Source organism: Netta rufina, assembly GCF_964035555.1.
Source record: "Netta rufina genome assembly, chromosome: 31".
Lineage (NCBI taxonomy): Eukaryota > Metazoa > Chordata > Aves > Anseriformes > Anatidae > Netta > Netta rufina.
This window is the reverse complement of record NC_140155.1, coordinates 2,152,943-2,180,561: the sequence shown is the minus strand read 5'-3', so window position 1 is coordinate 2,180,561 and position 27,619 is coordinate 2,152,943. Positions and strand designations below refer to the sequence as shown.

General features: G+C 60.5%; 2 protein-coding genes across 2 annotated transcripts; one reads left to right on the top strand and one right to left on the bottom strand.

Annotated features, from left to right (window-relative positions):
- Window positions 1-926: 926 nt before the first annotated feature.
- Window positions 927-20,797, bottom strand: LOC311220353 (complement C4-like; the record flags this gene model as incomplete). The annotated part of the gene is made up of 41 exons (XM_084303860.1): window positions 927-1,068; window positions 1,620-1,752; window positions 2,362-2,445; window positions 2,732-2,821; window positions 3,233-3,322; window positions 3,397-3,499; window positions 3,746-3,820; window positions 4,334-4,424; window positions 5,299-5,503; window positions 5,606-5,699; window positions 5,778-5,837; window positions 6,166-6,336; window positions 6,841-7,007; window positions 7,310-7,475; window positions 7,871-7,987; window positions 8,399-8,555; window positions 8,633-8,708; window positions 9,055-9,252; window positions 9,944-10,033; window positions 10,126-10,177; window positions 10,522-10,722; window positions 11,123-11,262; window positions 11,622-11,692; window positions 11,779-11,890; window positions 12,026-12,220; window positions 12,751-12,822; window positions 13,285-13,411; window positions 14,114-14,269; window positions 14,649-14,831; window positions 15,495-15,680; window positions 16,041-16,211; window positions 16,536-16,648; window positions 16,842-16,965; window positions 17,133-17,241; window positions 17,748-17,844; window positions 17,953-18,035; window positions 18,658-18,746; window positions 18,967-19,037; window positions 19,619-19,805; window positions 20,083-20,272; window positions 20,718-20,797. The coding sequence occupies 41 exons, from the start codon at window positions 20,795-20,797 to the stop codon at window positions 927-929; spliced, it is 5,118 nt and encodes a 1,705-aa protein (XP_084159986.1).
- Window positions 20,798-24,057: 3,260 nt separating this feature from the next.
- LOC311220351 (class I histocompatibility antigen, F10 alpha chain-like) lies at window positions 24,058-26,400 on the top strand (the record flags this gene model as incomplete). Its single annotated transcript, XM_084303858.1, has 7 exons — window positions 24,058-24,142; window positions 24,250-24,513; window positions 25,180-25,455; window positions 25,550-25,822; window positions 25,906-26,007; window positions 26,152-26,184; window positions 26,357-26,400. 7 exons carry the CDS (start codon window positions 24,058-24,060, stop codon window positions 26,398-26,400), a joined length of 1,077 nt encoding a protein of 358 aa, XP_084159984.1.
- Between the last annotated feature and the right edge of the window lie 1,219 nt (window positions 26,401-27,619).

Genomic DNA, 27,619 nt, shown 5'->3' with positions numbered 1-27,619 from the left:
TGTAGGGCCTGATTTTTGGGTGGTCTTATGTAGAACCAGGAGGTGGATTTGATGATTATGGTGGGTCCCTTCCAACTCAGGATATTCTATGATTCTATGACCCCAGCATGGATTCATTTAATCCCAACTGACTCCCAGTTAATCCCAACTCTGTCACCTACATGGTCCCAGATGCTCCTGGCTGCCACCAGCAAATCCCAGTTGCTCCCAGTGGTCCCCAGTGCAGTCGTAGTTGCTCCCAGCATGAAATGAGTTGCTCCCATTTGCCTATAGCATTGAGCTAGTTGCCCCCAGTTTGGTCCCAGATGCTCCCTGTTTGTGCCATCGTGGTCCCAGCATGCCCAGTATGCCAGCAGCAGGTTCCATTCGCTTACAGTTTGCCCCACCATGGTCTCATTTGCTCCCAGTTTATAGCCGATTGATCCTAATTGTCCCAGTGGCTCCCAGCTGCCCCCTGCAGGTACAAGTTGCTCTCCGTTGACCCACGTGTGGGTTTATTTGACCCAACACAGTTCCAGTAAACAACATCCACATCCTTTCCCTCATCCACTAAAAGGGATAATTGACCCCAGCATGGGCCCAGATTCCCTCAGTGTGCTGCCTGAAGCTCCCAGTGTCCCCAGTATGGTCCTACAAGCTCCCATGTCCCCCAGCATGGTCCCCATTGCTCCCAGTTGGCCCTAGAAGTTCCTAGTTTCTCCCAGCTGGCCTCAGCATGGTTCCAGTTGATCTCAGCACGGTCTCAGTTGATACTAGTTTATTTCCAGTTGACCCCAATTGATCCAGATAGGGCCCCAGTTGCACCCAGTGCAGTCTGAGTTGTTCCCAGTGTGGTCCCAGTCACTCCCAGTTGCCCCCAGTAAATCCCAGTTGCTCCCAGTTGGCCCCAGCATGGGTGTCCTCCAGCGGGACCACGTGTCCCCGGCTCACAGCTGGCAGCCCAGCTGGCCAAGGCGGTTGCGGAAGTCCTGCAGCTGGGCACAGCGTCTCCGCAGCCGCGTGGCCCCACAGCGGGCAGGGGATGGCACCTCTTCCACCCATGACTGGGGGCTCAGTAAGTACTGGGGGCTAGGGACAGGGACACGGGGTCAGGGACAGGAAGGCAACGGGACATGGGGACATTGGGGACACACTGGTACATGGGGGATACAGGTGGCAAAGAGACATTGGGGGCATTGGGATGGGGAGGGGGACAGGGGCGTAGGGACATGGAGGGACATGGCGGTTGTGGTCACGTGGGGATGTGGGGGGTCATGGGGACGCTGGGACATGGGGTCACGAGGACATGGGGTCATGGAGACAGGAGGGACAGCTTGGGGTCATGAGGCATGGGGGCATGGAGGACATGGGGACATGGGGTCATGGAGACAAGGGGGACACAGAGGCATGGGGACACAGGGACATACAAGGACATGGGGGGGACATAGGGTGGGCAAAAAGATATGAGAGGATATGGGGGACAGGAAGGCATGGGGACACTGAGGCACGAGGACACAGCAGCACACAAAACTACAGGGAGACGTGGGTACATAGGGTGGGCAAAGGGACATATGGGGGCCATGAGGGGACACAGGGTCATAGGTCTATGGGGATATAGGGGGTCTCAGCCCCCTTCTCACCGTCCTTGGGGGTCCCGTGTCCCCCCGTCCAACCCCATCACCAGGTAGGTGTTGGGGGAGCGCAGGCGCAGGGTGCAGCTCTCCCTCACCAGTATCCGCCGCCGCTCCCCAGGGGCTGCCGCTGTATCCTGCCCTGCACCAGTATGCACCAGTACTCTGCAGTGCAGCGCGCAGCCTGCTCTGCCCGGGTTTTCCCAGTATGGCCCAGTGTACTCTCAGGTTCTTCCAGTACAGCTGAGAGTCCTCACTGTACAGCCCAGTGCCACCCTAATATTGCCCAGTACATCCCAGTGCCCCACAGCATGGCCCAGCCACACCCAGTTACAGCCCTTGACCACCCCAGCATGGCCCAGTCTAACCCAGTACCCTCAATCATGATTCAAGATTTCTCCACGCTGTGCTTGTGGACATCCAGTGCCTCCCATTATACCCCAGTCTACCCATTTTCCCACAATATGGCCCAGCTCCCCACACCATGCAGCCTAGGGCCATCCCAGTTTGGCCCACTATAACCCAATACCCTGCAGTCTCACCCCCCAGTCTCTCCCTGTCCTCCCAGTATACCCACCCAACCTCTACCACACTTAGTTCTCCCAGTTTCAACCCTCAGTCTCTCTCAGTTTCAGCCTTCATTCCTTCCCAGTGCTCCCAGTCCCTCCCAGTCTCCCCAAAAAGCACCTCCTAGTTCCCCCCAATCTCACCCCCTGTCCCTCCCAGTACCTCCCAGTCTGCGCAATCTCACCCATCAGCAGAACCTCCTGGATTTCCGTCTCGAACCCCACAAACGCTCCGACCTCATTTTGGGTCAGCACCTGAACCACCATTGCTGGGGAAGGGGCAGACCATGAGGGTCATGGGGGTCACGGGAGTCGTGGAGACCACAGGGGTTATGGGGTCCAGGTCGTGTCCCCATAAAGGGTGCAGCCCAACAGGGTTATGGGTGCCAAGCGTTACAGGGGCGCAGCAGAAGCTTGGGCGTCGGGGGGGACAACTGGGGTTCAGGGTGGAAACTGGGGTTGAAGGAGGGGTTTTGGGGGGTTATGGTGGAGTTCAGGGTGCAGCTGGTTAGGGGTGCAGACAGTTTGGGGGTGTAGGCAGTTTTGGGGGTTCACCATAGTCAACGCGGGGGCTGTAGCAGGCGAAGTCGAGGCGATCGTCGGCCGTCAGCTCCTCCGTCCCCCTTTGGGCCCGGGGACACCCACCTTGGGGGATACAGCTAGGTGAAACCCTGGAGCCCCCAGCATCCACCCCCCTCATATATCAGGGTTCCCCCCAAAATCAACACGACTCCCTCACATCAACAGGACACCCCCCAAATCCTAGCTCTCCTCCCCCCGCACCACGATACCTGGTTTCGAGTTCTCTCTGTGTCCTCCACGTCCCCGTGCTCCTCCATTTCCCAGGACCCCACGTCCCCCCCGTTGCCCCGGTGTCTCCTGAACCCCACCGTTACCCCCCCCCTACAAACCCCAGCTGCTCCCTTGAACCCCACGGAAGTGCGTGGAGGGGGGACCCAGTGTGGGGGTCCCCAGGACTGTGTGGTGATGAGGTCCAGAATGTGGGGGGGTCCCTTGGGTGGGGGGTCCCCTGGGTCTGGGGGACGTGGGGCCCACCTTGTGCGCATTCGCAGACTTTCGGGGAGCAGAGGGTGGCCACAGCGCTGCTCCTGCGGGGGGCGCTGTAGAAGACGGTGCAGCGCCGAGCTGGGTGGGGCAGAAGGCGGGGTCTGAACAGGCACGCCCCCTCCCCGGGCTCCACCCCCGGAGGCCCCGCCCACCTGGCTCGTAGTAGTCATAGATGACCGCCATGGCGGGCTGGAGCTGCCCCACAGCCACGTCCTGTGTTGCCCCGAAGCTGAGACACTGGCGCTGGGGGGGGACCTGGGGACATGGGGAATACGGAGAGGAATCGCGGTACAGGGGGGACGTGGGGAAACAAGGGGGCAGGTAGGGACATGGGGATCCACGGGGACATTGGGGATATAGGGTGGCATAGGGAACATGGGGATACAGGGGGACATGGGGACACTCTCCCTCTCCCATCCCCATTTCCCCACTGCCCCCAGTCCCTCCCAGCCACCCCCCCATTGTCCCCCAGAGCTCTCCGACCTCCTGTGCGCCCCCCACCTCATCCAGGTACAGCACCAGCCGGGCCCCGTCGAGCTCGTAGTGACTTATCCAGCGATCAACCACGTCCCGCAGCTAGGGGGAAGGCACTGGCACCCCAGCACCCCAACACGCCCCCACCCCAACGCCCCCACATCCCAACCCCCGAGCACTCCCGTGGCCCAACTTCCCCCACATCGCATGCCCAATGACCTGACTCTCCCCAAACCCCAATAACCCACCACCCACCAGCCTTACACCCTCGAACCTCAACACCATGTCCCCAAACCCCAAAATCCAAATTAAAACACCCCAAGTCCCAACTCTCCCCAAACCCTCAAGTCCCAACAGACCCAAATCCCAATGCCTCCAAATCCCAACTCTCCCTAAACCCCAACAAACCACCCCCCACCACCCTTACACCTCCAAACCTCAACACCCCCAAATCCCAACACCCCCAGGCCCCAACTCTCCCCAAATCCCTGCCACCCATCACCCTTACACCCCTCTACACCTCCCCACCCCAACACCCCCCCAAAATTCCCATTCCCCGCTACCGCCCCCCACCGTGCCCCCCGCAACCACCAAGGGGACCAAAGTTCCCCCCACCTTGTCCAGGTCAGGCCGGTGGGGCCGGAAGCCGCTGAGCAGGGAGACCTCGACCACAGCCATTCCTGCCAGCCCTGCACCTGGGCCCCGCCTACATCCAAGCCCCGCCCATCAGGGGTGGGGCCATGAGGCAGAACAGGAAGTCCCACCCCAGTAGACCACCAAAACCCCAGCGAAACAGGAAGTCATACCCTTGTGCATGGGCCAAGCAGGAAGTCCTACCCACGCCACTCATAGGCCAGGACTACCAGGAAGTACCGCCCCCTACTGGTGGGCCCACAGAAACATGGAAATAGGAAGTCCCTCCCATAACTGTGGCCAAAATGAGAAGCTCCCTCTGATGCCCCTGATTTCGGGCAGCCACAGGAAGTCCAGCCATCACAGACCAGGCCTAGCAGGAAGTCCCACCATCAATTTCCGGCAGCAACAGGAAGTTAATCCCTTAGAGAACCAGTCTAGCAGGAAGTCTTGCTCCCAACTTCCTGCAGCCACAGGAAGTCCAACCCTCTCAGACCTGGCCTAGTAGGAAGTCTTGCCCCCAACTTCCTTCAGTCACAGGAAGTCCAACCCTCTCAGACCTGGCGTAGCAGGAAATCCTGCCCCCAACTTCCTTCAGCCACAGGAAGTCCAACCCTCTCAGACCAGGCCTAGCAGGAAATCCTGCCCCCAACTTCCTTCAGCCACAGGAAGTCCAAATCTCTCAGATTTGGCCTAGCAGGAAGTCTTGCCCCAACTTCCTGCAGTCACAGGAAGTCCAACCCCGTCAGACCAGGCCTAGCAGGAAGTCTTGCCCCCAACTTCCTGCAGCCACAGGAAGTCCAACCCTGTCAGACCCAGCCCAGCAGGAAGTCCTGCCATTAGGAAGCGGAAGCCTTAGCCTGAGGGTGGAAGAGGAAGTCCTGCCCACAAACCCTGCTGACACAGGAAGTCCCCCCGCCCCAGGGACAGGAAGTCCCGCCTCTCACCAGAAGCAGACCAGGAAGGCGACCTCGCGGCCTGGGTCGCGCACATCCCGCCGCTGCCTCTGCCGGGCATCCCACAAGGCCATGGGGCTCAGGGGGGCGGCGGCCTCTGGAAGCCCCGCCCCTCCTGCAGGCCCCACCCCTTCTGGAGGCTCCGCCCTCCCCTCAAGCTCCTCCTCCTCCTCATAGTCCTCGTAGTCCTCTTCATCTGCAGGAGGCAGCTACTTGAAAGGCCAGGTCTTGCAGGGAGGGGGAGGGGCTAGTGGGGGTGTGGCCTCAGTGGGTGGGGCCAGCGTGGGCGGGGCCTCACCTTGATAGATGATGGGGCCGGTGATGGCCACCTCTAGGCCCAGCCCCTGGCAGGTGGCGTTGGGGGGTGACATCAGGCGGAACTGGCGCAGGACCTGGGGACAGCGGTGAGCGTAGGCGGTATCCAGGACCAGGCCAGTCACCGGAGGCAGTGTCCAGGCCCAGCCACTCACCGTGAGGGTCCCCTCGCCGTGTCCCTCCACCTTCACCGTCACCGGGCTGCCCAAGGGCACCTGGGGGACATGGGGGTGTGGAGGAAAATGGGGTCAAAGCAAGGAACAGGGGATGCCACCGCCCCGTGTCTACTTGTGTCCCCCCCTCCGTGTCCTACCATGTTCCCCAAACCTGATTCCCATATATCCCTCAAGTCTGCATGTCTCCCCATGTCTTCCATGTCCCCATGTCCTTCATGACCCCATATGTCCCCCAAACCAGGTCCTCATATGTTCCTCACGTCCGCACGTCACCCATGTCTTCCATGTCCCCATATGTCCCCCCATATTCCCAGTGTTCCATGTCCTCCCTGCCCTGTCCCCATATATGTTCCTCCATGACACCCACCCGAAGCTCCTGCTCCAGCGGCTCCAGGCCAGGCTCCAGTGTCACTTGGGTGCCCCCAGGACCTCCTCGGATCCCCCCCGGCCAGGACAGCCCCAGGTTGAGCCCAGATCTGGCCCCACGTCCCCATTGTAGCCACATCTGGGCCAGTGCCTCCAGCGCCACCAATGTGTCCTGCGGGTCCAGGAGTCCAGATGGGTTAGGGACCTTGGTGTCTTGTCACCGTCCACCTAAAGCACACCGCTGTCCCAGAGCACCCAGATGTCCAGGACACCGAAATATTTCACAGAATCACAGAATCACAGAATTTCTAGGTTGGAAGAGACCTCAAGATCATCGAGTCCAACCTCTGACCTAACGCTAACAGTCCCCAAACCCCCACCTCAGGGGACCCAGTTTGCAACACCCCCACCTCAGGGGACCCAGTCTTACAAGTGACACAGTTATCCATGAGATCCTCAACCTCTGGGGACCCAAATGTCACCCCCCCACCCCAGCTGACCCAGGCATCCTGGGTTTCCAGGATACTCCAGCATCTGGGTCACCCTCACCCCTGAGCACCCAGGTATCCTGGTCACATCCAGCCCAGGGCACTCAGGTGTCCCAGGGGACCCAGACACTCGAGATACCCCCACCTCAGGGGACCCCAGTGTCCCAGTGCCCCCAGCGCCCGGGCACCTGGGTGGAATGGAAGCCACCGCCGTAGTTGCTCTGCTCACGGAGCCACTGGGCTGCCCGGCTGGCTCCGGCAACATCGCGGCTCTGCAGCAGCGCTAGGAGCCCGTAGGCCGTCGCCTCCACGGTGGCTGCAGGGCCCCCGGCTGGCCAGAACTGTGCCCGACCTCCTGCCAAGGGACAGTGCCCATGGGCAGGGTCATCAATGCCTCAGGGCACCCAAAACCACCACCCCATGGGGAGAAGGAACCCAGGAGCCACCAACCAATGTATAGGAGCCACCAACCCATGGGGACCCAGGTGTCCAGGTGCCACCAACCCATGGGGACCCAAGAGTGTAGGATCCAGCAACCCATGGGGACCCAGGCATCCAGGTGCCACCAACTCATGGGAAGAAAGTTGTTCTGAAGCCACGAACCTCTAGGGACTCAGGTATTGGGGTGACCCCATGGGGACCCTGCCGTGTGCTCACCGTGGGCCGTGCGGGCCAGGCGACGCAAGCGCTCCATAGCAGGTTGTGGCCCTGGGGGGCTGGTGTCCACCAGTGCCAGCGCGTAGGCCGTGATGGCTGTCCCAAAGGTCCCCAGCGTCTCCACGTGGCCCCGCAGGAAGGTGGATGCCTGGGACAGTGCCTTGTCCTGCGGCACCAGGACATGGGATGTGAGGACACTGGGACATGGGGGGACATGGAGGACACTGGGGACACAAAGGGTATGGGGGGACACTGAGGGATGTGGGGACATATGGGGAACTTGGAGATATGTGGGGGCATGAGGACATGGGGGACACTTGGGGGATATTGGGGCATGAGGGACATGGGGGATATGACAGGGGTGTGAGGACAGGCGATGGCACCCAGGACCGGGACTTGGGGACATGGGAGAGTGAGGACACCATGCAAGGACAGACAGGGGGACACCACAGGGGACACATGAGGGATGCACAAAGACGCCCATAGGACCAGAAGGAGACACGGGGGCATTGAAGACACAGGGAGGGGACATGGGGACATGGGGAGGGGATGGGGACACACCAGAAGTTGCTGCTCGGGGCTGTCCGGGGGCAGGAGCACGCGGGTGCTGTGCAGGGCCACCACCACGAAGGCCGTCAGGGACACAGTGGCCTCCGGGCCTGGGTCTCCAACACCGCCCTGGGGACACAGGGACAGCCAGGTGGGGGTGACACAGGGTCTCATGGGGGGTTGCAGCGGGAGGGTGCATAGGGACATTGTACGGGGACATGGCGTGGGGACGTTGCTTGGGGATTGCAGAGGGACACTGCATAAAGACGCTGCATGAGGACATTGCATGGGGGGGACATTGCACGGGGACACTGCACGGGGACATTGCATGGGGACACGGCATGGCATGACGACATGGCATGGGGCAGTGACACAAGGAACCCTGCACAGTGCCTTGCACGGGCTCTTTGCACAGGCACATTGCAAGGGGACATCGCGCAGGACCCTCACGTGGGGACATCACAGAGGAGCGTTGTCCCAGCAGGAAGACGTCACCTAGGGACGTGGCACGGGGACAGGAGACAGCCGGCGGCCACCCACCTGCATCTCGCGATGTATCACGGGCTCGTGCTCCACGAAGGCACCGTCCGGCCGCTGCTGTCCCAGCAGCCACCGCAGGGACTCGCTGGGGCCATCGGCATCCACCGGCAGGTAGGGACGGGACAAGGCCATCACGCGCAGCACCAGCGCCGTCAGCCTGCACCAGGACAGCTGCCACCGTGTCCCTGTGTCCCCCCCCCCAACATGTCCCCAAGTCCCCGCGTCCCTCCTCACCAGGTGCTGCTGCCCCGGTGCAGCCAGGCCCCGTAGGAGCCGTCGCTCTTGCGGAAGCTCTGCACCCGCTCGAAGCCTGTGGGGACATGGGGGACATTAGGGACATGGAAGTCACCACTTCCACCCCCCCTTGTAGGGCACTGCACCCTCCCAGAGCATTGCACACACTGCTGCAACCCCACAGAGCATTGCAAACCCCACTGCATCCCCCACGTAGCACTGCATCCCCCACGTAGCACTGCACACCCTGCAGGGCATTGCACACCCCATAAGGCATTACACCCACCCTATAGCATTGCACACCTAATTACATACCCTATAGAGCATTGCACACCCCGTAGAGCATTGCAGCCCCCCTCACAGAGCATTGCAACCCCCTCAAAGGGCACTGTAACCCCTCAGTGCCTCCATGCCCCGCTCACCCTGTTGTAGGGTGCTGAGGCCACGTTCGCGGTGCCCAGCAGGCAGCTGCGCCCACCCCTCACTCTCGTCCAGGTAGCGCAGAGTGGCAGCAGCAGGGGCCAGCACCATCAGCGACTGCTCCCCGCAGCCCCGGGGGGCCCGCAGCAGCGTCCCCTTCACCCCCAGAGCCCCCTGCAGTGCCCAGCCCGGTACCCGGCCTGTGCAGGGCAGGGGACATGGTGACAGGCATGGGGACGTGCATGGGGGACATGGGGACGTGCATGGGGACGTGCACAGGGACATGGCGATGTGCACGTGGACATGGGGGAATGAAGGGACACAGACACCCGTGGGACATGCACAGGGACACACACAGGGGCATGGGGACACACATGGGGGCATGGCCACACACATGAATATGGGGACACACAGGGGCAAGGACAGAGATACAATCACGGCTGGACACCAAATGTCCCCACCACCCTATCCCCTTGTCCCACTGTCCCTCCTGTCCCCACCACCACGTACCTCTGTCCCTCCCCCTGTGGCCCCACCATGTTCCCAATGCCCGCCCCCAAGTCTCCCTCCCCCATCCCCACTATTTGTCCCCTGTCCCCATGTCCCCACCATGTCTCTACCCCCACATCCCCAACAGCCATTCCTATGTCCCCACCATCCCCACATCCCCATGTCCCCACCTCCATGTCTGCATGGTCCCCATGTCCCCACCCGGTGTCCCCGTCCCCATGTCCCCACTTGTCCCCATGTCCCCACCACCAGATGCCCACCACATCCCCACCACCATGTCCCCATCGTGTTCCCAACACCCAGCGCCACGTCCCCACCATAACTCCATCCTTGTACCCCCGTCCCCATGTCCCCAGCACCCATCCCAATGTCCCTGCACACCGGTAACGCGGATGCTCATGCTGAAATCCCCATCGGGGACAATCTCGGCTGGGACGTCCCCTGGCAGCTCCAGGGTCCTGCCCTGCTTGTCTGTAGGGACAATGCATCAGGGGGTCCACAACCCTGTGTGTCCCCCCAGTCACCTGGGTCCCCAGGCCGGACCCTTGGGTCCTCAGACTGACTGTTGGTGTCCAGGACGTAGCTGGTCTCCTCCAGGTGCAGCTCACCCTCGGGCTACGGGAACAGGCATCAGTAGGGACCCTGTGTCCCCAGGCACCAAAGGGACCCCGGCGTCCAGGGCCACCAGTGACCCTATGTCCCCAAGCACCAAGGGAACTCCAGTGCGCAGGGCCACCAAGGATGTGGTGTCCCTGAGCCTCAAGGGACCCCAGAGCCCAAGGCCACCAAGAACCCTGCGTCTCCAAGCCCTAAGGGGAACCCAGTACCCAGGGCCACCAAGGACCTGGTGTCCCCCAGCCCCGAAAGAACCCCAGTGTCCAGGAGACACAGGAGGAGATGCCGGTGACCAGGAAGGGGTCCAGGTGACAAGATCCTGGGGCCACACCTCCAATTCTCACCTCGACGTGGAGGATGTGGGTGACACGGTCACTCAGCCCCCAGGGCCCGCGGGCGGTGATAGTGATGGGGACGTCCCCAGGGCGCAAGGCCACCAAGTTGAGGGGCACAGCAATAGCCCCCCCAGGAGGCAATTCCAGGTCCTGGGGGGCTCCATCCAGCGCCGCACATATGCCCTCAGCCACTGACAGCGTCACTGTCACCTGCATCACCATCACTGTCACCCACGCCGCCACCGGATGGGTAGGGGCTAAGGGTGGTTATGGGGCAGCAGGTGTCTAAGGGTCAAAAGGGTACAAAAGGATGCACGGGGCACGAGGGGTATCTGTGTGTCACAGGGGTTATCTATAGGGCAGAAGGGACATCTGTAGGGCAGGGGGTGTCCAGGGAGCACAGAGGGATATCTATGGGGCAGAGGGGTGATCTTTGGGGTATCTGTTGGAAGGAAAGGGGTATCTACGGTACAGTGGGTATGTATGGGGTTAGAAGGTTGTCTATGGGGCAGCAGGGTTATCTATGGTACAAGGGGTACCTCTAGGGTAGAAGGAGTTTCTGTGGGGCAGAGGGTGCCTATGGGGTGTCCGGAGGGTTTGGGGAGCTCACGTTGATGCTGCGGGGCAGCCTGCTGTGGATGAGGGGCTGGAGCTGCAGCTGCTCGCGGGGGCGGGCGCTGGGGGGCAGCCGCAGGGCCACGCGCACGTCCTGTGTCACCGTCACCCGCTGGGGCACAGCCACACACAGCCCTGCAAGTGCCCCGTCACCACGGGGCAGGGAGACACACACGTGGACACGGGGGACATGGGGGGCATGGAGACATGGGGGAGATGGAGACAGCATAGGGACATGGGGACGTGGGGCTGATATGGGGGGACATGGGTAACATGGGGGGACATGGGAGACATGGGGACACCGTAGAGACATGGGGACACCATGGGGAACAAGGGATGGTGGCATGACATGGGGTGGCCATGTCACTGTGGAGCGATGGGGGCAGCAGGAAAGGGTGACACGGGGATACCATGGGGTGTGGGGACATGGACAGGACAAGTCACCATGGGGGAAGCCACCACATGGGGCCACCAAGGCAGGTGGTGACACTCACCCACGCCGGGGATGATGGCAACAGCCTGAATCTCCCAGGTGGTGATGGAGTCTGGGAGCAGCACCGACATCCTGGGGACACAGAGATGTGGGACACAGGGACACGGGGACACAGGGACATGGGGCTGAGGGGACATGGGGTGACCCTGCAGTCGCACCGAACGGAGCCATCGACTTGGACCCTGCGCCAGAGCCAGCTCTCGGGGAAGAAGCTCCGCGTCGGCACCTCCTCGTCGTCCAGCAGCTGCTGCTCCAGCGCCGCCTCCAGCACTGCAGGACCCAGGGAAACCCATGCCCTTAAGCACTGCCACCCGCAGTGTCCCCACATCCAGGATGTCCCCACATCCTGCCACCCACGGGGACCCCAAATCTGGGATGTCCCCACGCACCACCACCCCTGCTCACCTCGTGCCAACCCGCCGGGCTGTCCCCGCCGGCGCAAGTCACGGGCCAGGGCACAGCAGTGCAGGAAGGCGTCACGACACCCCCCGGCCGTTGTCACCCGCTGTCCCCGCTGGTCACACGTCGCCCGCACTGGCAGCGCCGTCGCCCCATCCCGGCAGCAGCGCCATGTCGCTGGGTCACCCCGCCACTGCCCCGCTGCGGGAACGTGTTGGTGCAGGGGACACACACACACACAAGGGGACATGGGGACAGGTCAGGGTGACACCACAGGGACACATGGGGATGGGAGTCACAACCATCGGGGGACATGGGGATATGGGCAATGCCACATGTAGTGGGGACATGTGGGGACATCTGTGACACCACGGGGACACATGGGGGTGCATGGGGACATGTGGGTAACAACATGAATATGACCGAGGGAGACACACGGGGACACAAGTGACACCACAGGGATGTGTGGGGATGTGGGTGATGCCACAGAGACACATGGGGACACAGGTGACACCACGGCCATGGCATGTGGGGACAAGGATGGCGATGGGGACAAGGGTCACTTGTGGCCCATGGCAGGAGGATATGTGGGGACCTGGGAACAGGGATGGGGCCAAGACCACTGCTGAAAGCCACCACTGAGGGGGACAGGGCGAGGGGCTGGGACTGTAGGGCAGCAGGGGGACACGGGGACACAGTGACACAGGGACAAGGTGACATTGAGCACTCACCCTTCTCCTCCAGCAGCTGCAGCAGCTCCAGCGAGCGCCGCTGGCGGGGAGGAGACGGGGGACAGCCAGGACCTAGGGAGGGGGACATCCAATGCCACCATCTCCTCATGCCCCCCAGGTCCCCATGACTCCTTATGTCCCCACATCTCCCCTATCCCCATGTCCCAATGTCACCACGTTCCCCCCATATAGCCCTGTGTCCCCCATGTCTTCATGTCACAATGTCCCCACGTCCCCCGTGTCATGTCCCTCCCCATTCCATGCTCCTATAATGCCATGTCCTCCATGATGCCTTTGTCCCAATGTCCCCATATCCCCCCCATACCCCCATGTCCCCTATATCCTCATGTCCCTGCCATGTCCCATGTCCCCCAATGTCCCCCATATCCTCCCATGTCCCTCACATCCCCCACATTGTCCCATGTCCTCCATGCCCCCCGTGCCCCTCCATGTACCCCCAAACCCATCCATGTCCCATGTCCCCCTATGTCCCCCGCACCCTCCGATGTCCCCCATGTCCTTGTCCCTACTCACCTAGCCCCAGGGGAGGGGTAGCTCCCCCCATCCCCAGCACAAGTCCCGCAGCCCTGAAGATCCCAGCAACATTGGGGCCCCCCCCAGGGTTGCACCCCAAATCGCTGCTGCCCAAAACTGCCTTCACCTGGAAGGCATGGGGGGAATCACCCCATGTCCCCAACGTGTCCCCAACGTATTCCCAGGGCCCCATTTCCACAGGGTATCACCAAAGCGTCCCAGGGGTTTAGGGGATCCTAGGAGGGTCCATGGGATTTAGAAGGGACTGGGGAGTTTTGAGGGTCCCTGGGAATTGGGGTTCTGGGTTTTGGGGTGCAGGGAGATTTAGGGCATCACCATCAGGTTTGGGGGGTGGTGGGCTTTGGCGTTACTGAGGGTTTGGGGTGCCAGGTTTGGGGGTTTTAGGGAGCTGGGTTTGGGGTTCCCAGGGTTTAGGGATTTGGAAATCCTGGGTTTGGGGGGTTTAAGGGTGTGAGGTTTTGGGGTATTGGATTTCAAGGTACGGGGTTTGGGGGAGGTCTGGGTTTGGTGTCCTCACAGCTTTGGGGTTTTAGGGTGCCATGTTTTTGGCAGGTGCTTGGTTTTGGGGACCCTGGGTTGGGGGGGCTGTTTTTTTTTAAGTAATGGGGTGCTGGGATTCAGGTTTTAGGACAGCGAGTTTTGGGGTCCCCAGGGCTGGGGGGCTGTGAGGTTTGGGGGTGTCAGGTTTAGGGACAAGGGTATAGGGGGTTGGGGGTCACCAGGACTTGGGGCTTTGGGGTTCTGGGTTTGCAGGGGGAGGCGGGTCCCCAGGTTTTGGGGGTGCAAGGTGCGGGATTCGGGGTGTCACCTTGGCGGGGCCAAGGCGGTGCCGCGGCTCCAGCGCCAGCACGGCCGTGTCGATGGCCCCCAGGGCCACGGTGGTCGGGGTCCCCGTGGTCACCGTCACCGTCAGGGAGGCTTGGGGACGCAGGTCGGGCCCTGGCGGGGGCACCACTACCCGCACCTGCCACAGCCCCACCACTCCAGTGTGAACCAGTATGGGCATTGGCAGCTCCCAGTGCTTCCAGTGCCCCCCCCAACTCCCAGTGTGTGCCCATTGCCCTGGTGCTCTTAGTGCACTGCAGCTGTTATCAGTGCTCCCAGTGCTCCCAGCTGTTCCCAGTAGCCCCAGTGCTCCCACTGCCCCAGCAGCTCCTGATCTCCCTGCTGCCCCCCCGTGCTCCCAGTATGCCCCAGTGCCCCCAGCAGCTCCTAGTCCCTCCCCCTAGTACATTCCAGTGCTCCCAGCAGCTCCTACCCCCTTCCCCCCAGTACATCCCAGCACCCCTAGCAGCTCCGAGTCCCCCCCCACTCCCAGTACATCCCAGTGCCCCCAGTAGCACCTGGTCGCCACAGGAATCCACCACGGGTGCCCCCCAGCTGCCTGCCACCAGCTGCCCCCCAGCCTGGAAGAAGGCGACGACGCGGAGCCGCGGGACCATGGCGGGTGTCACTGGCAGCGTCACCTCCGTCACCGTCCCCCGCTGCACCGCCTGGGCTGCCACCAGCCGCCCCCGTGCCACTGCCTGCGTGGGGACACGGGGACAGGGGGAGAAGGGACAGGGGGTGGTCAGCGAGGAGCCCCCTGGGGGTAATGCAAGGGGCACCCGTGCAACATGTGGCATGCAGCATATGGCATGCAAATGTTGCACGTGCAGCATGCAGTGCGTGATATGCACGTGCAGGATGGTGTGTGCAACATGCACTCACAACACACTGCAACACACACACACGTGCAACACATGCATGCTTGACAGCATGCGCACACAACATACAACACACAGCATGCACGTGGGACATGCAACATGCACGCAACACCACGTGCAACGTGCAGCATGCAACCCACAACATGCACTCATGGCAGCATGCACGCATAACATGCACTGCACGCCATGCACATGTGACAACATGCACGCATAGCATGCAATGCATGCCATTTGCACGGGATCTGCACATGGGACGTGCACCACGCATGTGACACAGTGTTCATCGTGCACCATGCAACCCAACGCATGACATGCATGCATGATACACGTGCATGCACCCTGCAACATGCACACGCAGTACATACCATGCACCCACACCCACTCATGGCTCCGGGGGCTTGCGGAGGTCCCTGGGGAGGTCCCAGGGGGTCCCCATTGAGTGGGGGGGTGGATGCCAAGGGGTCGTGTGGGTGTGGGGCTCACCAGCACGTGGAAGAGGCGGGGGGCCGGAGGGGGGCCCAGGTCACGCAGCTGCAGCCTCAGCACCTCCCCAGGTTGCAGGGGTCCCCCCGGGCCCCCCAGAAGCAGGAAGCGCCCCGAAACTGCTTCCACTGGGGCCACTGTCATCTGCGCCTGGGCTGGGGGGCCATCTGCCTGCCCTGCTTCAACCTGGGGGGGGGACCCAGAGCACTCATGGCAGCCAGGTCCCCTTCCTTCTCCTGCAGTCCCCCTACAGCACCCCATGCTCCCCGTGTCCCCCCATGTCCCTGTGGCCTCCGTGTCCCCCTGTCCCCTTATCCCTATATTCTCATGTCCCCATGTCCCCTGTGTCCCCCCATGCCCTCATACATCCATGCTCCTATGTCCCTATACCCCTATTTACCCATGTCCCCATGTCCCAATGTCCCCCCATGTCCCCATGTCCCCGTATTCCCACGTCCCAATGTCCCCCCATTTCTGCATGTCTCCCCATATCCCCATGTCCCCCCATGTCCCCCCATGTCCCCTTGTCCCCATGTCCCCACTCACACTGAGGTCGAGGGCCGTGGCTCCACTGGGGACATTGATGGGGATGACGATGGCGCCGGTGGTGTCAGCCCGAAACTCGATGGGGGGTGGGGAGGTGGCCCCTGTCACCCCCACTGTCACCCGCACCCCGATGCCAGGGGCCGGCTCCCCCCCAGCATGCAGCACCCGGCCCTGTGGGGAGCAGTGCTCACACCAGGATGTGCACAAAGCCTTGCACAAGTGTGCACAAGTGTGCACCCCCTTGCACAAGCATGCACGAGTGTTCCCCAGGCCTTGCACGGCCTCGCACAAGCATGCACAAGCATGCACCACCACCCAGAAGGGCTTGCATGGCCATGCACAATCCTGCACAAGGATTCACCACCAACCTACGGGGGCTTGCAGAGCTGTGCACAAGCACGGACCAGCTCCCACAAGCACGCACCGCCAAGCACAAGGGCTCGCACGGCTTTGCACAAGCATGCGCGAGGGCTCGCACATTTCCCACGAGCTCACCAGGAGGGTGAAGGGGGCCCCCGGCACGAAGAACCGGGGCGTCTCAGCCAGATCCAGGGCCCAGGGCGAGGCCACCAGGGCCACCGTCGCCTCCTGCTCCACCAGCTCCCCGCCTGCACCCGGTGTCGCTGGGGTCAGCCCGGGGGGGGGACTCGAACCCGTGGCCCCGCAGGGACACGGCCCCTTGTGGCCCACCCCAGCCACGCCCCCACCACCCTGGCCACACCCCCACAGTTTCCTAGCCACGCCCCCTGCCCACACAAAGCCCCGCCTCCTCCCTAGCCCCGCCCCTAACCCCGCCCCTACCTTGCGCCTCCACCACGGCGACCGCCAGGCGCAGGCGCGCCCCCTGCAGGTCGGGCAGCGCCACACCAAGGGCGCGGGCCACGGCCAGCAGGGACACGTCCAGGGAGGCGTGGCCTTCGGTCACCTAGCAACAGTGGGCGGGGCCAGGAGCGGTGGGCGGGGCCGGCAGCGAGGGGCGGGGCCAGGGAATGAATGGGGAATTGAGGCGCGCCCGCGTTTAGGGGGTCCCAAGGATGGGAGGGGTGGGGGGGATTTGGGGTCTTCCCCCGGGGGTCCTGGGGTGATGCTCACCCGGCTCTGCTGCTCCAGTCCCCGTAGGAATTGTCCCCCTCGGCCCCCGGCGTTGAGGAGTCCCACGCGCAGCTGTGCGTGGCCCCCCACAGGTGCCCCGTCGGGGAACCTGGGGGTCCGCAGAGGTCAGCGGGGCCAGGGGGTCCCCAAAGGTTAATAGGGTCGGGGGAGGGGGGTTGGGGAGGACTGCAAAGGTCATCCAGGGTCAGGGGGCGGTTGGGGTTAGGGGAGGCCCAAAAGGGCAGGGGAGGCAGCTGAGGGGGATCAGGAGGGATATGGGGTCCCTTGGAGGGTCTGGGGGGCTGAGGAGGCCCAAAAGGAGTCCTGGGGTGAGTGGTTCATGGGAAGGGTTTGAGGTCCTGGGAGGGGTCAGAGAGATGGAGGGGCTGGAGGGGGTCCAGAAGGGCTTTGGGGGGGTCCTGGAGGAGCTTTGAGGGGTTGTGGGGGCTGTTGGGAGTCACAGAGGGGATTTGGGGGGCCCTGGAGGGGGGGAATTGGGGATATCATGGGGGATACCATGAGGATGGGGGAGTTGGGGATTTGGGGGGGGATTGGGAGGCCCATGGGTATCTTTAAGGGGGTTTTTGGGGAGTCTCGGGGGGGTTGTGTTCATACTGGACGTGGAGGTGGATGCGCAGCGGGGCCAGCTCAGGCTTGCTCAGCACCATGAAGCGTGGTTCGGGGCGGATCCGTACCTCGAAGCCGGGCAGGGCTGGGGGTAGCAGCAGGGTTTTGGGGGGATGCAGACATTAGGGGAAGCCCTGAGCCAACACCGGTCCCCAGCCAGGGGTCCATTCCCTCCCCCCAAACCCCCACTCACCGTACTTGCGCACCTCAAAGGCAGCTGAGCCATTGGTGTCCGGGCTGGCCGCCAGCTGGGCCCGCACGTGCCATGTCCCTGGCCTGGGGGACATTGGGGCACCTGTAGCCCCTATGGTCCCCTATAGCCCCCCTCATAGCCTCCTATAGCTGCTTTAGCCCCCTATAGCCCTTATGGTCCCCAATAGACCCCATAGCCCCCCTACAACCTCTATTGTCCCCCATGGCCCCAGTATCACCCCTATAGTCTCCAATAGCCCCTTTATGGCCCCTATGGCCTCAGTGGTCCCCTATAAGCCCTTTATGGCCTCTATAGTACACCAATAGCCCCATAGTTCCCACACCCCTCCAGCTCACCTGCGGCCCCCTTTAGCTCTGCCTGTAGCCCCCCATATTCCCCTCTAACCCCCATGGCTCCTAGTTCCCTACAGCCTCCATAACCCCCAGGCACTTATAGCCCTTCTATAGACCCCATAGCCCCTAACCCCTTGTAGCCCCATGACACCCCACTGTGCACAACTAAGCCTCACCAGTACCCCCAAAATACAGCCCCCATTACACTCCACAAACCTCTACAGCCCTCCCCAGCCCCCTATAGCCCCACAGCCCCATATCCCCCCATACCACCCCACAGCCCACTACCATCCCATGTCCCTCTACTGCCCCATAACCCCCCCAGCCCCATAGTCCCCCCCACCCCACTCACAGGGCAATGTCAGGCAGCACCAACTGGTCGCTCAGCACCGTGTCCAGGGGCACCCGCTGTCCCTCCCGCACTCGTGCCCCCAGAGGGTTCTGGGGAGAACAGAGTGAGTATAGGGCCCACACTCAGCCCCAAAAACCCAGCCCTCTAGGGCTGTCCCATAGCCCCAGCCTTATAGGGCCACCCTAGCCTCATAGGGTTGCTCCACAACCATAACCCATATAGGGCTACCCTAGCACAACAGCCCCAGCTCTATAGGCTGTCCCAGCCCCATAGGGCCACCCCACAGCGACAGTCCCATAGGGCACATACCATGATGGTGACCAGGATGGGTTCAGGGTTTGGCTGCAGCTCAGGGTCCATGGAGAAGACACGGAAGCGCACTGGGGACATAGGGCCATATGGGAACATGCAGGGTTTATGGGGTTGTAGGAAGCTCTATGGGCTGCAGGGTAATATATAGGGGTGCAGGAAGATCTTTGGGGGTGCAGAACAATATGTAGGGACATGTGGAGCTATAAAAGGTACAGGGGGTTGTAGAAGAATATAGGAATATAGAATATAGGAAGGTCAGGGAGGGGTATGTGGTGCAAGAAGGGATATATAGACATGCAGAGAGCTGTATGGGGATGAATGAGGGCATCTGGGGATATTTGGGTGGATTGGGGGTGTAAGGGATGGAAATGGGAGGATTTGGGATGAATTGGAGGGGTTGGGAGGTTTTGAGCTGATTTGGGTGAATCAGGAAGATTAGGGGTGGATTTGGGGGATAAGGGTTGATTTAAGGGGAAATTGGGTGGATTTGGGATAGATTTGGGGGGTTGGGAGCATTCTGAACAAATTTAGGGGATTTGGAAAGGATTTGGGGGATTTTTTTTGGCTTTGGCTGCATGGGGGACATTGGGATGGATGGGGGGGGGGGGTGGGGGTAGATCTGGGATGGATCTGGAGTGTAGGAGCTCACCTGTCTGGCGGGGGGCGTAGAGGGGTTTGTCAGTCTGGATGATGAGGTGGCCTCGGGACCCCCCCAGGGCCACCCGCACCAGCCGGGTGCCAGGGGGGGGCAACTGGGCACTCCGGGCCTCCAGGAGCAACACCCGGCCCCTGGCCGCCCGCAGCACCCCACAGCGCTCAGCCTGCACCGGGGTGACCTGCAGAGGACATGGGGACATTGGGGAGACATGGAGGGATGCAGGGAACATGGGGACAGGGGGGGAATGGGGACATGGCAGGGGGGATATGGAGGGATATGGGGGGGACATGAAAGATAGGGAGGAACGTGGGGGACACTGGGGACACAGGAGACATAGGGGAGCATGGGGGGGACATGGGGACAAAGACGGAAATGGAGAATGTCCCAGAGCCCTTGTGCTCCACAAGGATGTCCCCCAGTGCCCCCATGCCCCCAGTGCCCCCATGTCCCTGTACCTCAATGTGCAGGAGCTGGTTGAAGTCATTGTGAGATGTAAGGGAAAAGGCCGTCGGGGGTGCACAGGGCCCTGCCCCACGGCTGCCTTCAGGCCACGCTGTCACTGTCCCAGTCACCGGCCCCACAGCTGCTACCAGCAGTCCCAGGGGTGTCCCGAGAGCCGCACGCCGAGGAGCCACCAGCACGAGCCTGGGGGAACCATTGCCTGACCCGTGGCTGCCACCAGCCCCAGAGCTGCTTCTTAGCTTCCCCTGTCCCACGGGTATCACACAGTCCCTCACAGACCCCATAAGCACCCTGATGCCACAGTCCCCATAGGGGTCCATAGCCCCTCCCAGATCCCATTGGAACCCCATACAGCCCCAGACCTGTAAACCCACCCCCCTCCAGTCACACTGGTGCACAGTAATCCCCCCCCCCCCCCATTCCCACAGGGCTCCATAGCACCCCAACCCCTTAGCTGCCCCATCATTGCGACCAGTCTCACAGCCTCCCCAGCCCCATAGCTGCCCCATAGTCTCTCACAGACCTTGTAGGGCCTTCATAGTCCCCACCAGCCCCGCAGATGCCCCATGGTCACCCCCAACCCCATAGCCCACCCTCCCAGTCCCATAGGTGCCTCATAGCCCCATACTCAGGGTCCTGGGCATTGCCCCCCATCAGTGGCAGGAAGAAGAGGAGGAGGAGGAGGCCAAAGGCCCAGCAAGACCCCATGGCGCTGATGTTGTGAGGCTGCCAGGGCCAGGGACACAAGGACACTGGAGTGAGGGTCAATCATTAACTGGGGTGGGCGGGTGTCTAGGTTCGCCCACAGGCCCCAAGGGCATCGACCCTGATCAAGGATCCACGTGGATGAGGGGAAACAGGAGGGGAGGGTGCTGTGGGGAAATGGGATATGAGGGTCTACGGGGCAGTGGTGGGGAGGAGGGGGGCTACGGGGCTGTGGAGGGTATGGGACCCCAGGAGGCAGGGGGAAAATGAGAAATCTATGGGCACGGGGGAAATGGGTGTCTCGTGGGGTCTCTGAGGTGCAATGGGGAGAAGCTCATGTTCTAGACCATCTAAAGAAACTAAAGGTGCACAAGGCCATGGGACCTGATGAGATAGATCTGTGGGTCTTGAAGAAAGTGTTGAATATATCTGCTAAGCCACTGTCCAGTATAATTGAGATGCTGTGGCAGCCCAATGAAATTTCCACTGACTGGGAGACAGGAAACATAACCCCCATTTTTAAAAAGGAAGACCCAGGGAACTACAGGCCAGTCAGTCTCATCTTTGTGCCCAGCCAAATAGTGGAGCAGATTCTCCTGGAAATTAGCCAAGGCTGATGGAGGTGATTGGTGACAGCCAACATGGCTTCAGTAGGGACAGATTGTGCCTGACAAATCTGGTGGCCTTCTACAATGGGGTTACAGTGTTGGTGGATAAGGGAAGAGCAACTGACGTCATCTACCTGGACTTGTGTAAAGCATTTGACACTGTCCCCCCCATGACATCCTTGTCTCTAATTAGAGAGGCATGGCTTTGATGAAGGGACCACTTGGTGGGAATTAGCTGGATTAGTATTGCTTTTTGTCCTGGGTGTTGCTGAATCAGAATAGGACTGACTATGTAGTACATGTTATTCGGTGACATATGCATACCTTTCAGCAAATAGTGTAAGGAGAACACTCAAAGACCTGTTCGCTACCGGTCCTAGCTATGGTCCTGGCTGACAGACCACGAGACTATGGAGCAGGGGACGATGCATTTTACTGCTATCATCTTCCATTCTAATTGCAGGCTTTATGCTTTTTTTTTTTTTTTCCTTTTTCTTTTTCTTCATTGTATTTATACCAAATCTCTGTGCGCATCACTTCTATCCAAGCCAGTATATGATGTGTGTGCTTTGCCTGCCAAACCACTCCAGAAGCTACAGCGCTGGACCTGGGTGGACACAAGTCTCACATGCAAGCGAGTGGCACCAGGCACGCTGTATTTCCACTCCTGGTGGTCCATCAGTGGTAGGATTTGTTTACTAAAATGCACTCCTGATTGACAGGACACCCGCCATTGCAATCACAAATAAAATAGCTGCACAGAAGACCCTGTCTGAAGAAAATTATTTGACATCTTTCTCACAGAAATGGCCCCCAGCTGGGTCCTGCCCGATGCCAGCTGCCCCCGTTCCTGGGGACAATTACTAATTAACTGTTTTTGTTAACTCTTTTTTATGTGAAAGGATGTAAAATGTGCACTTTGATGAAGTGATCCAGGCCAAGATGATCCAGACCTTACAGATATCAAAGGGAAGACTCATTAAGGAACGATTTAATCAGAACAACCATTTTGTAAGGTAAAACCCAACATACTCCCCTGAATGTGGAACTTGTTAAAAACATTTGGTTGAAAAACAAACATAAGAATATCATAATGGGAACTATCCGTAAATTAACCCAGGGGGGTGTGGAGTCCTTTTTTTTTTTTTTGGGTGGGGGGCATCCCCATTCCCCACCCCATGCTGACTGCAGCACTTCTGCATCACGCAACCCTTGGGACCACGTCTCTCCTTGGGATGGTGTGGTGCCACAGATGGCAACCGGTGACATCAGGCGAGCTTCCAGCTGCCACTGGGGGACGAAGTTTAAATGGTGCCCATGGGGCGGGGCAATGAGGTGGGGCTGCTGCTGCTGGGGGTCCTGGTTTGAGCCCAGCAGCATGGGGTGCATGGGGCTAGGATGCTGGGGGGCTCCCCCTTCCCCTCCTGACAGCCCTAATTTCCCCCAGAGCCACAGCCCAAATTGATCCCCATCGTGGCGGAGATGGCTGTCACCGTCACGTCTGTCATCGCTGCCCTGGCTGGATTTGCTGCCTGGAAGAGCAAGCAGGGCAGGTGAGGCAGAGGGGTGCGGGAAGAAGGCAGGGGCTGGAGGGGCTGTATGAGGAGCTGGGGCACCTTTGGGAGGCCCCCAGCCTGGCCGTGACATGTGGCTGGTGCTGATGCTACAACGTGGGAGCGATGTCCCCAGCCTCTGCCCATCACTAGGGCAGTCTTGGGGCTCTTGGTTCTTCTTGGGGCTCCCAGCATAGCGGTGCTGCATTCTACTCATGGTGCTGCTGCCCTTCCTGTGCCAGCTCCTGGGCTGGGGCTCACGGCCGCTTCTCTCTTGCAGTCAATAGCGGGGAATCCAACAGCTCAAACGCAGGTACAGAATGAGGTTGGGGGTTCAGGCAGGAGCCCCAGGGAGGTTTTGGGGTCCCAGTTTGTCATGTCCCCCTGTGGTACCTGCAATCAGGGTGTTGCTGTGCCCAACTGATCCTTGGTTCCCTGGGAAAACTCTCAGAGTAGTAGGTTTGGGACATGGACATGGCCCCATATGACGCTCTCTTTTTGTTCCTGCAGGGGGCAACCCCAGTGTCTAACCACTCTGGTTCAGCCCATGAGGGCCAGAAGGCCCCCTGTGTACTCTGCACTGCATCTGGATGTGGCCCTGTCCCCTCAACCTCTCACATCTCCTATCTGTTACCACAAGAGCAATGCCAAAGCATAATTGCATCTGCAAGGCCTTCAAACAAAATAAACAACCCAATGATTTGCTGATTCGCTACAAACTGTGCCTGGTGTCTGACCTGGAGTGGCGGGTAGGAGCGGCTGGTCAAGGTGCTCCTGTCCCAGCCAGGTTGTCTGATTGTACCTGGTTGTCTTGATTGTCTCATTACACACTGGGTAACGCGTCCCAACTTCCTATCACACAGCACCGATGGGGACACATCCTGAGTGCCCCATCGCTGCACGGATGGCCCTGGGGTCCCCGTGCATTGCTGAAGCCCACAGCAAGGCTGGGAAAACTGCAGAGAGGAGAGGGGAAGGGCGGAGGGGTGGGGTGGGGTGCAGGGTTTCCGTGTACCCAGCACTCACCTGTGCCACATAAACACCTGCAGTGCTTTCGCTTTCCCCTTTTCCTCCTTGGATCCTGCCAGGACAAAGCAGGGCCATGGGGCTGCTGTGGGCGGGGGGCATCCACCTGCTGCTCCTGCTCCTGCTGCTGCTGCTGGGGGTCCTGGGTGGGGCGGCAAGAGGTCAGTGCATGCGGGCATCGGGACCCTTGGGCCTTCCCTTCCCCTCCCGGGCCCCTGGGGCACGGCCTCCCCTCCAGGCTGCCCTTCAGCTGCCCCTGTTCCCGCAGAGCCCCACTCCCTGCGCTATTTCTACACCGCGGTGTCGGACCCGAGCCCAGGGGTACCGCAGTTTGTGGCCGTGGGGTCCGTGGATGGGGAGATCTTTGTGTACTACGACAGCGAGACCCGGAGGAAGGAGCCCCGGGTGGACTGGATTGCAGACAATGTGGATCAGCAGTACTGGGACAGGGAGACTGAGACCTCAAAGAACAATGAGAAGTTTTTCCGCGTGAACCTGGACACGCTGCAGGAGCGCTACAACCAGAGCAGGGGTGAGAGCAGGCTGGGCCAAAGCTCTGCAGGCTGTGGGATCGGACACCATGGGAGGGGTGGGGGGATCCCCAGCCCCACTGAGGCCTGGCCCTGCCCCCACGCTACTGCCCCAGCCCTGGCCATGCTGTTCGGTCCCTGTGTGGTGTTGCTGTCACGGGGCTCCCAGACACCCTGTCGCAGCCCCATGATGCTCCTGGTGCCTTGTCCCACACCCTGAAGGGTGCTTCCAGACCCAACCCAGCCCCTTGCCACCGCCACACTACTCACAAACCTCTATCCCGGAGCTCGGGGGCTCCAGGTCACCCCCTCCCAGCCCTTCCACATCCCCACAGCAGTCAGGACCCACAGAGCAAGAGGAGCTCCTGCCCCCATTGTCCCAGCCCCTTGCTTTTCCCATGGTGCTTCAGGCCCCCACCCCAAACCCTGAGGGATTCCCCCCACCCCATCTCAACTCCTGGTCACCTCACAGCATTGACAACCCCGTACAAGGCCCTTGTTGCCCCATAGTACTCTGGTGCTGGGCCCCAGCCCAGTCTTTCAGGGATGCAGCACTCTGGGACAGGGCAGTGTGTGGCAAGCGCATGCACTGACAGTGGGGTCTGCCCCTCATTAAAAGGCCAGGACTGTGGCTGCCCCTCACCACCTGTCCCCTCGTTGTGTTTCAGGGTCTCACACAGTGCAGGTCATGTTTGGCTGTGACCTCCTCGAGGATGGTAGCATCAGAGGCTTTCAACAGCACGGCTATGATGGGAAGGACTTCCTCACCTTTGACAAGGACACACTAACGTACACTGCAGCGGATGCTGGGGCACAAATCACCAAGAGGAAGTGGGAGGAGGATGGGCCTTTTCTTGAGGGCAGGAGGTTCTATCTGGAGAACACCTGCATTGAGTGGCTGAGGAAATACGTGAGCTATGGGAAGGAGGTGCTGCAGAGGAGAGGTGAGGCTGAGGGGGGATGCAGCACCAGGCTGGAAGCAGGAGCAGGGCCAGTGCAGGGAGCTCAGCCTGGCCCTTGCTGCCACCCCCTCCCCAGAGCGCCCTGAGGTCCGAGTGTCCGGGATGGAGGCCGACAAGATCCTGACCTTGTCCTGCCGTGCTCACGGCTTCTACCCGCGACCCATCTCCATCAGCTGGCTGAAGGATGGCGTGGTCCAGGAGCAGGAGATCCAGAGGGGGAGCATCGTGCCCAACAGTGATGGCACCTACCATGCCTGGGCCACCATCGATGTCCTACCGGGAGAGAGGGACAAGTACCAGTGCCGCGTGGAGCATGCCAGCCTGCCCCAGCCCGGCCTCTTCTCATGGGGTGAGCCCAGCAGCAGGGATTGCGTGGGACTGGGATGTTCAGGGGCTCCCCCTTCCCCTGCTGATGGCCCTAATTTTCCCCAGAGCCACAGTCCAACCTGATCCCCATCGTGGCGGGGGTGGCTGTTGCTGTCGTGGCTGTCATCGCTGCCCTGGCTGGATTTGCTGTCTGGAAGAGCAAGAAGGGTAACGTGCCTGGGCGGGTGAGGCAGAGGGGCGTGGGAGGAAGGCAGGGGCTGGAGGGGCCGTATGAGGAGCTGGGACACCTTTGGGAGGCCCCCAGCCTGGCCGTGACATGTGGCTGGTGCTGATGCTTTGTTCTGTCTGCAGGGAAGAAGGAGAAGGGCTACAATGTGGCACCAGGTAAGTGACAGTGGCAGCATTGTCCCCAGCGTCTGCCCATCAATGGGGCAGTCCTGGGGCTCTGGTTTCTTTTGAGGCTCCCAGCACAGCAGTGCCTTGTTCCACTTCTGGTGCTGCTGCCCTTCCTGTGCCTGCTCCTGGGCTGGGGCTCACAACCACTCCTCTCTTGCAGGCAGTGACGGGGAATCCAGCTGCTCGAGCAAAGGTATAGAATGAGGCTGTGGGTTAAGTCAGGAGCCCCAGGGAGGTTTTGTGTTGCCAGCTTCTCATGTCCCTTTGTGGTTCCCACCCGTATGCAGGGTGCTGCTGTGCCCAACCGCTGCTTGGGTTCCTGGGAAGACTCCTGGAGCAGTAGGTTTGTGACTGGGACATGGCCCCATATGACGCTGCCTCTTTTTGTCCCTGCAGGGAGCAACCCCAGTGTCTAACCGCTCTGCTTCAGCCTGTGAGGGACCAGAATGCTCCCTGTGCACTCTGTGCTGCAGCTGGATGCAGCCTCATTCCCTCAACCTCTCGCATCTCCAATCAGCTACCACAAGAGCAATGCCACAGCATAGTTGAATCTGCATGCGTTCAAACAAAATAAACTGCCCAATGATTTGCTGATGTGCCACAAAGCATGCCTGGTGTCCGACCTGGTGTGGCAGGTGGGAGTGGGCGGGCAAGGTGCTCCTATCCTGGCCTGGTGGGTCAGGGTTGCCCAGAAAAGCTGCATGGGGAAGTTGGGGAGGCATCGATGGAGGCTGGGAGCTGCATGCAGAAAGAGCTCAGCACAGTGAGCCTATGCGTCGGTACGTGAGGGGCCTCTTCTGTCTGGGTGAATTTGTTTACCGGGACTTGTCATGAGAAAGAGAATCACAGAGGGGCTGGGGTTGGATGGGAGCCACAAGGATCACTGGGTCCAAATCCTGGGTCCTCAAAGGAACACCCAAAAAATCAGACCCTGCTAATGAGAGTGTTAGCCAACTGCTTGAACTCTGGTAGGCACGATGCTGTGATATATCCCCTGTGGAGCTTGTTCCAGTGCCTGACCACCCTGTCAGTGAAGAACCTTTTCCTGATATCAAGCCTGAACCATCCCGGTTGCAGCTTCAAGCCATCTCCTCAGGTCCTATCGCTGCTTACTGTGAGAATTAAAGTAGTGTCTTTGCAGTAGAAACTTCCACTAACCTTGCTTATTCAAAAGTGATTGTTCAGGCTTAACAGTGGGAAGTATGGTTGTCATGGTAAGGGTTGGTCAAATAAAATTGTACCTACCTGGTATAGTAATAATAGTCGAGTAATAAGTAATAGTAATAAGTGTCGAGTAGTTTGTGAACCTGTAGCACTCAGCCAATGAGAAAGTGGAGGAGGAATCAAGTGTCAGCTAATAGGGAATATAAGGTTATGATATACTTGCAGGATGCCCAACATTGCAATTGCAAAAATGCTGCTT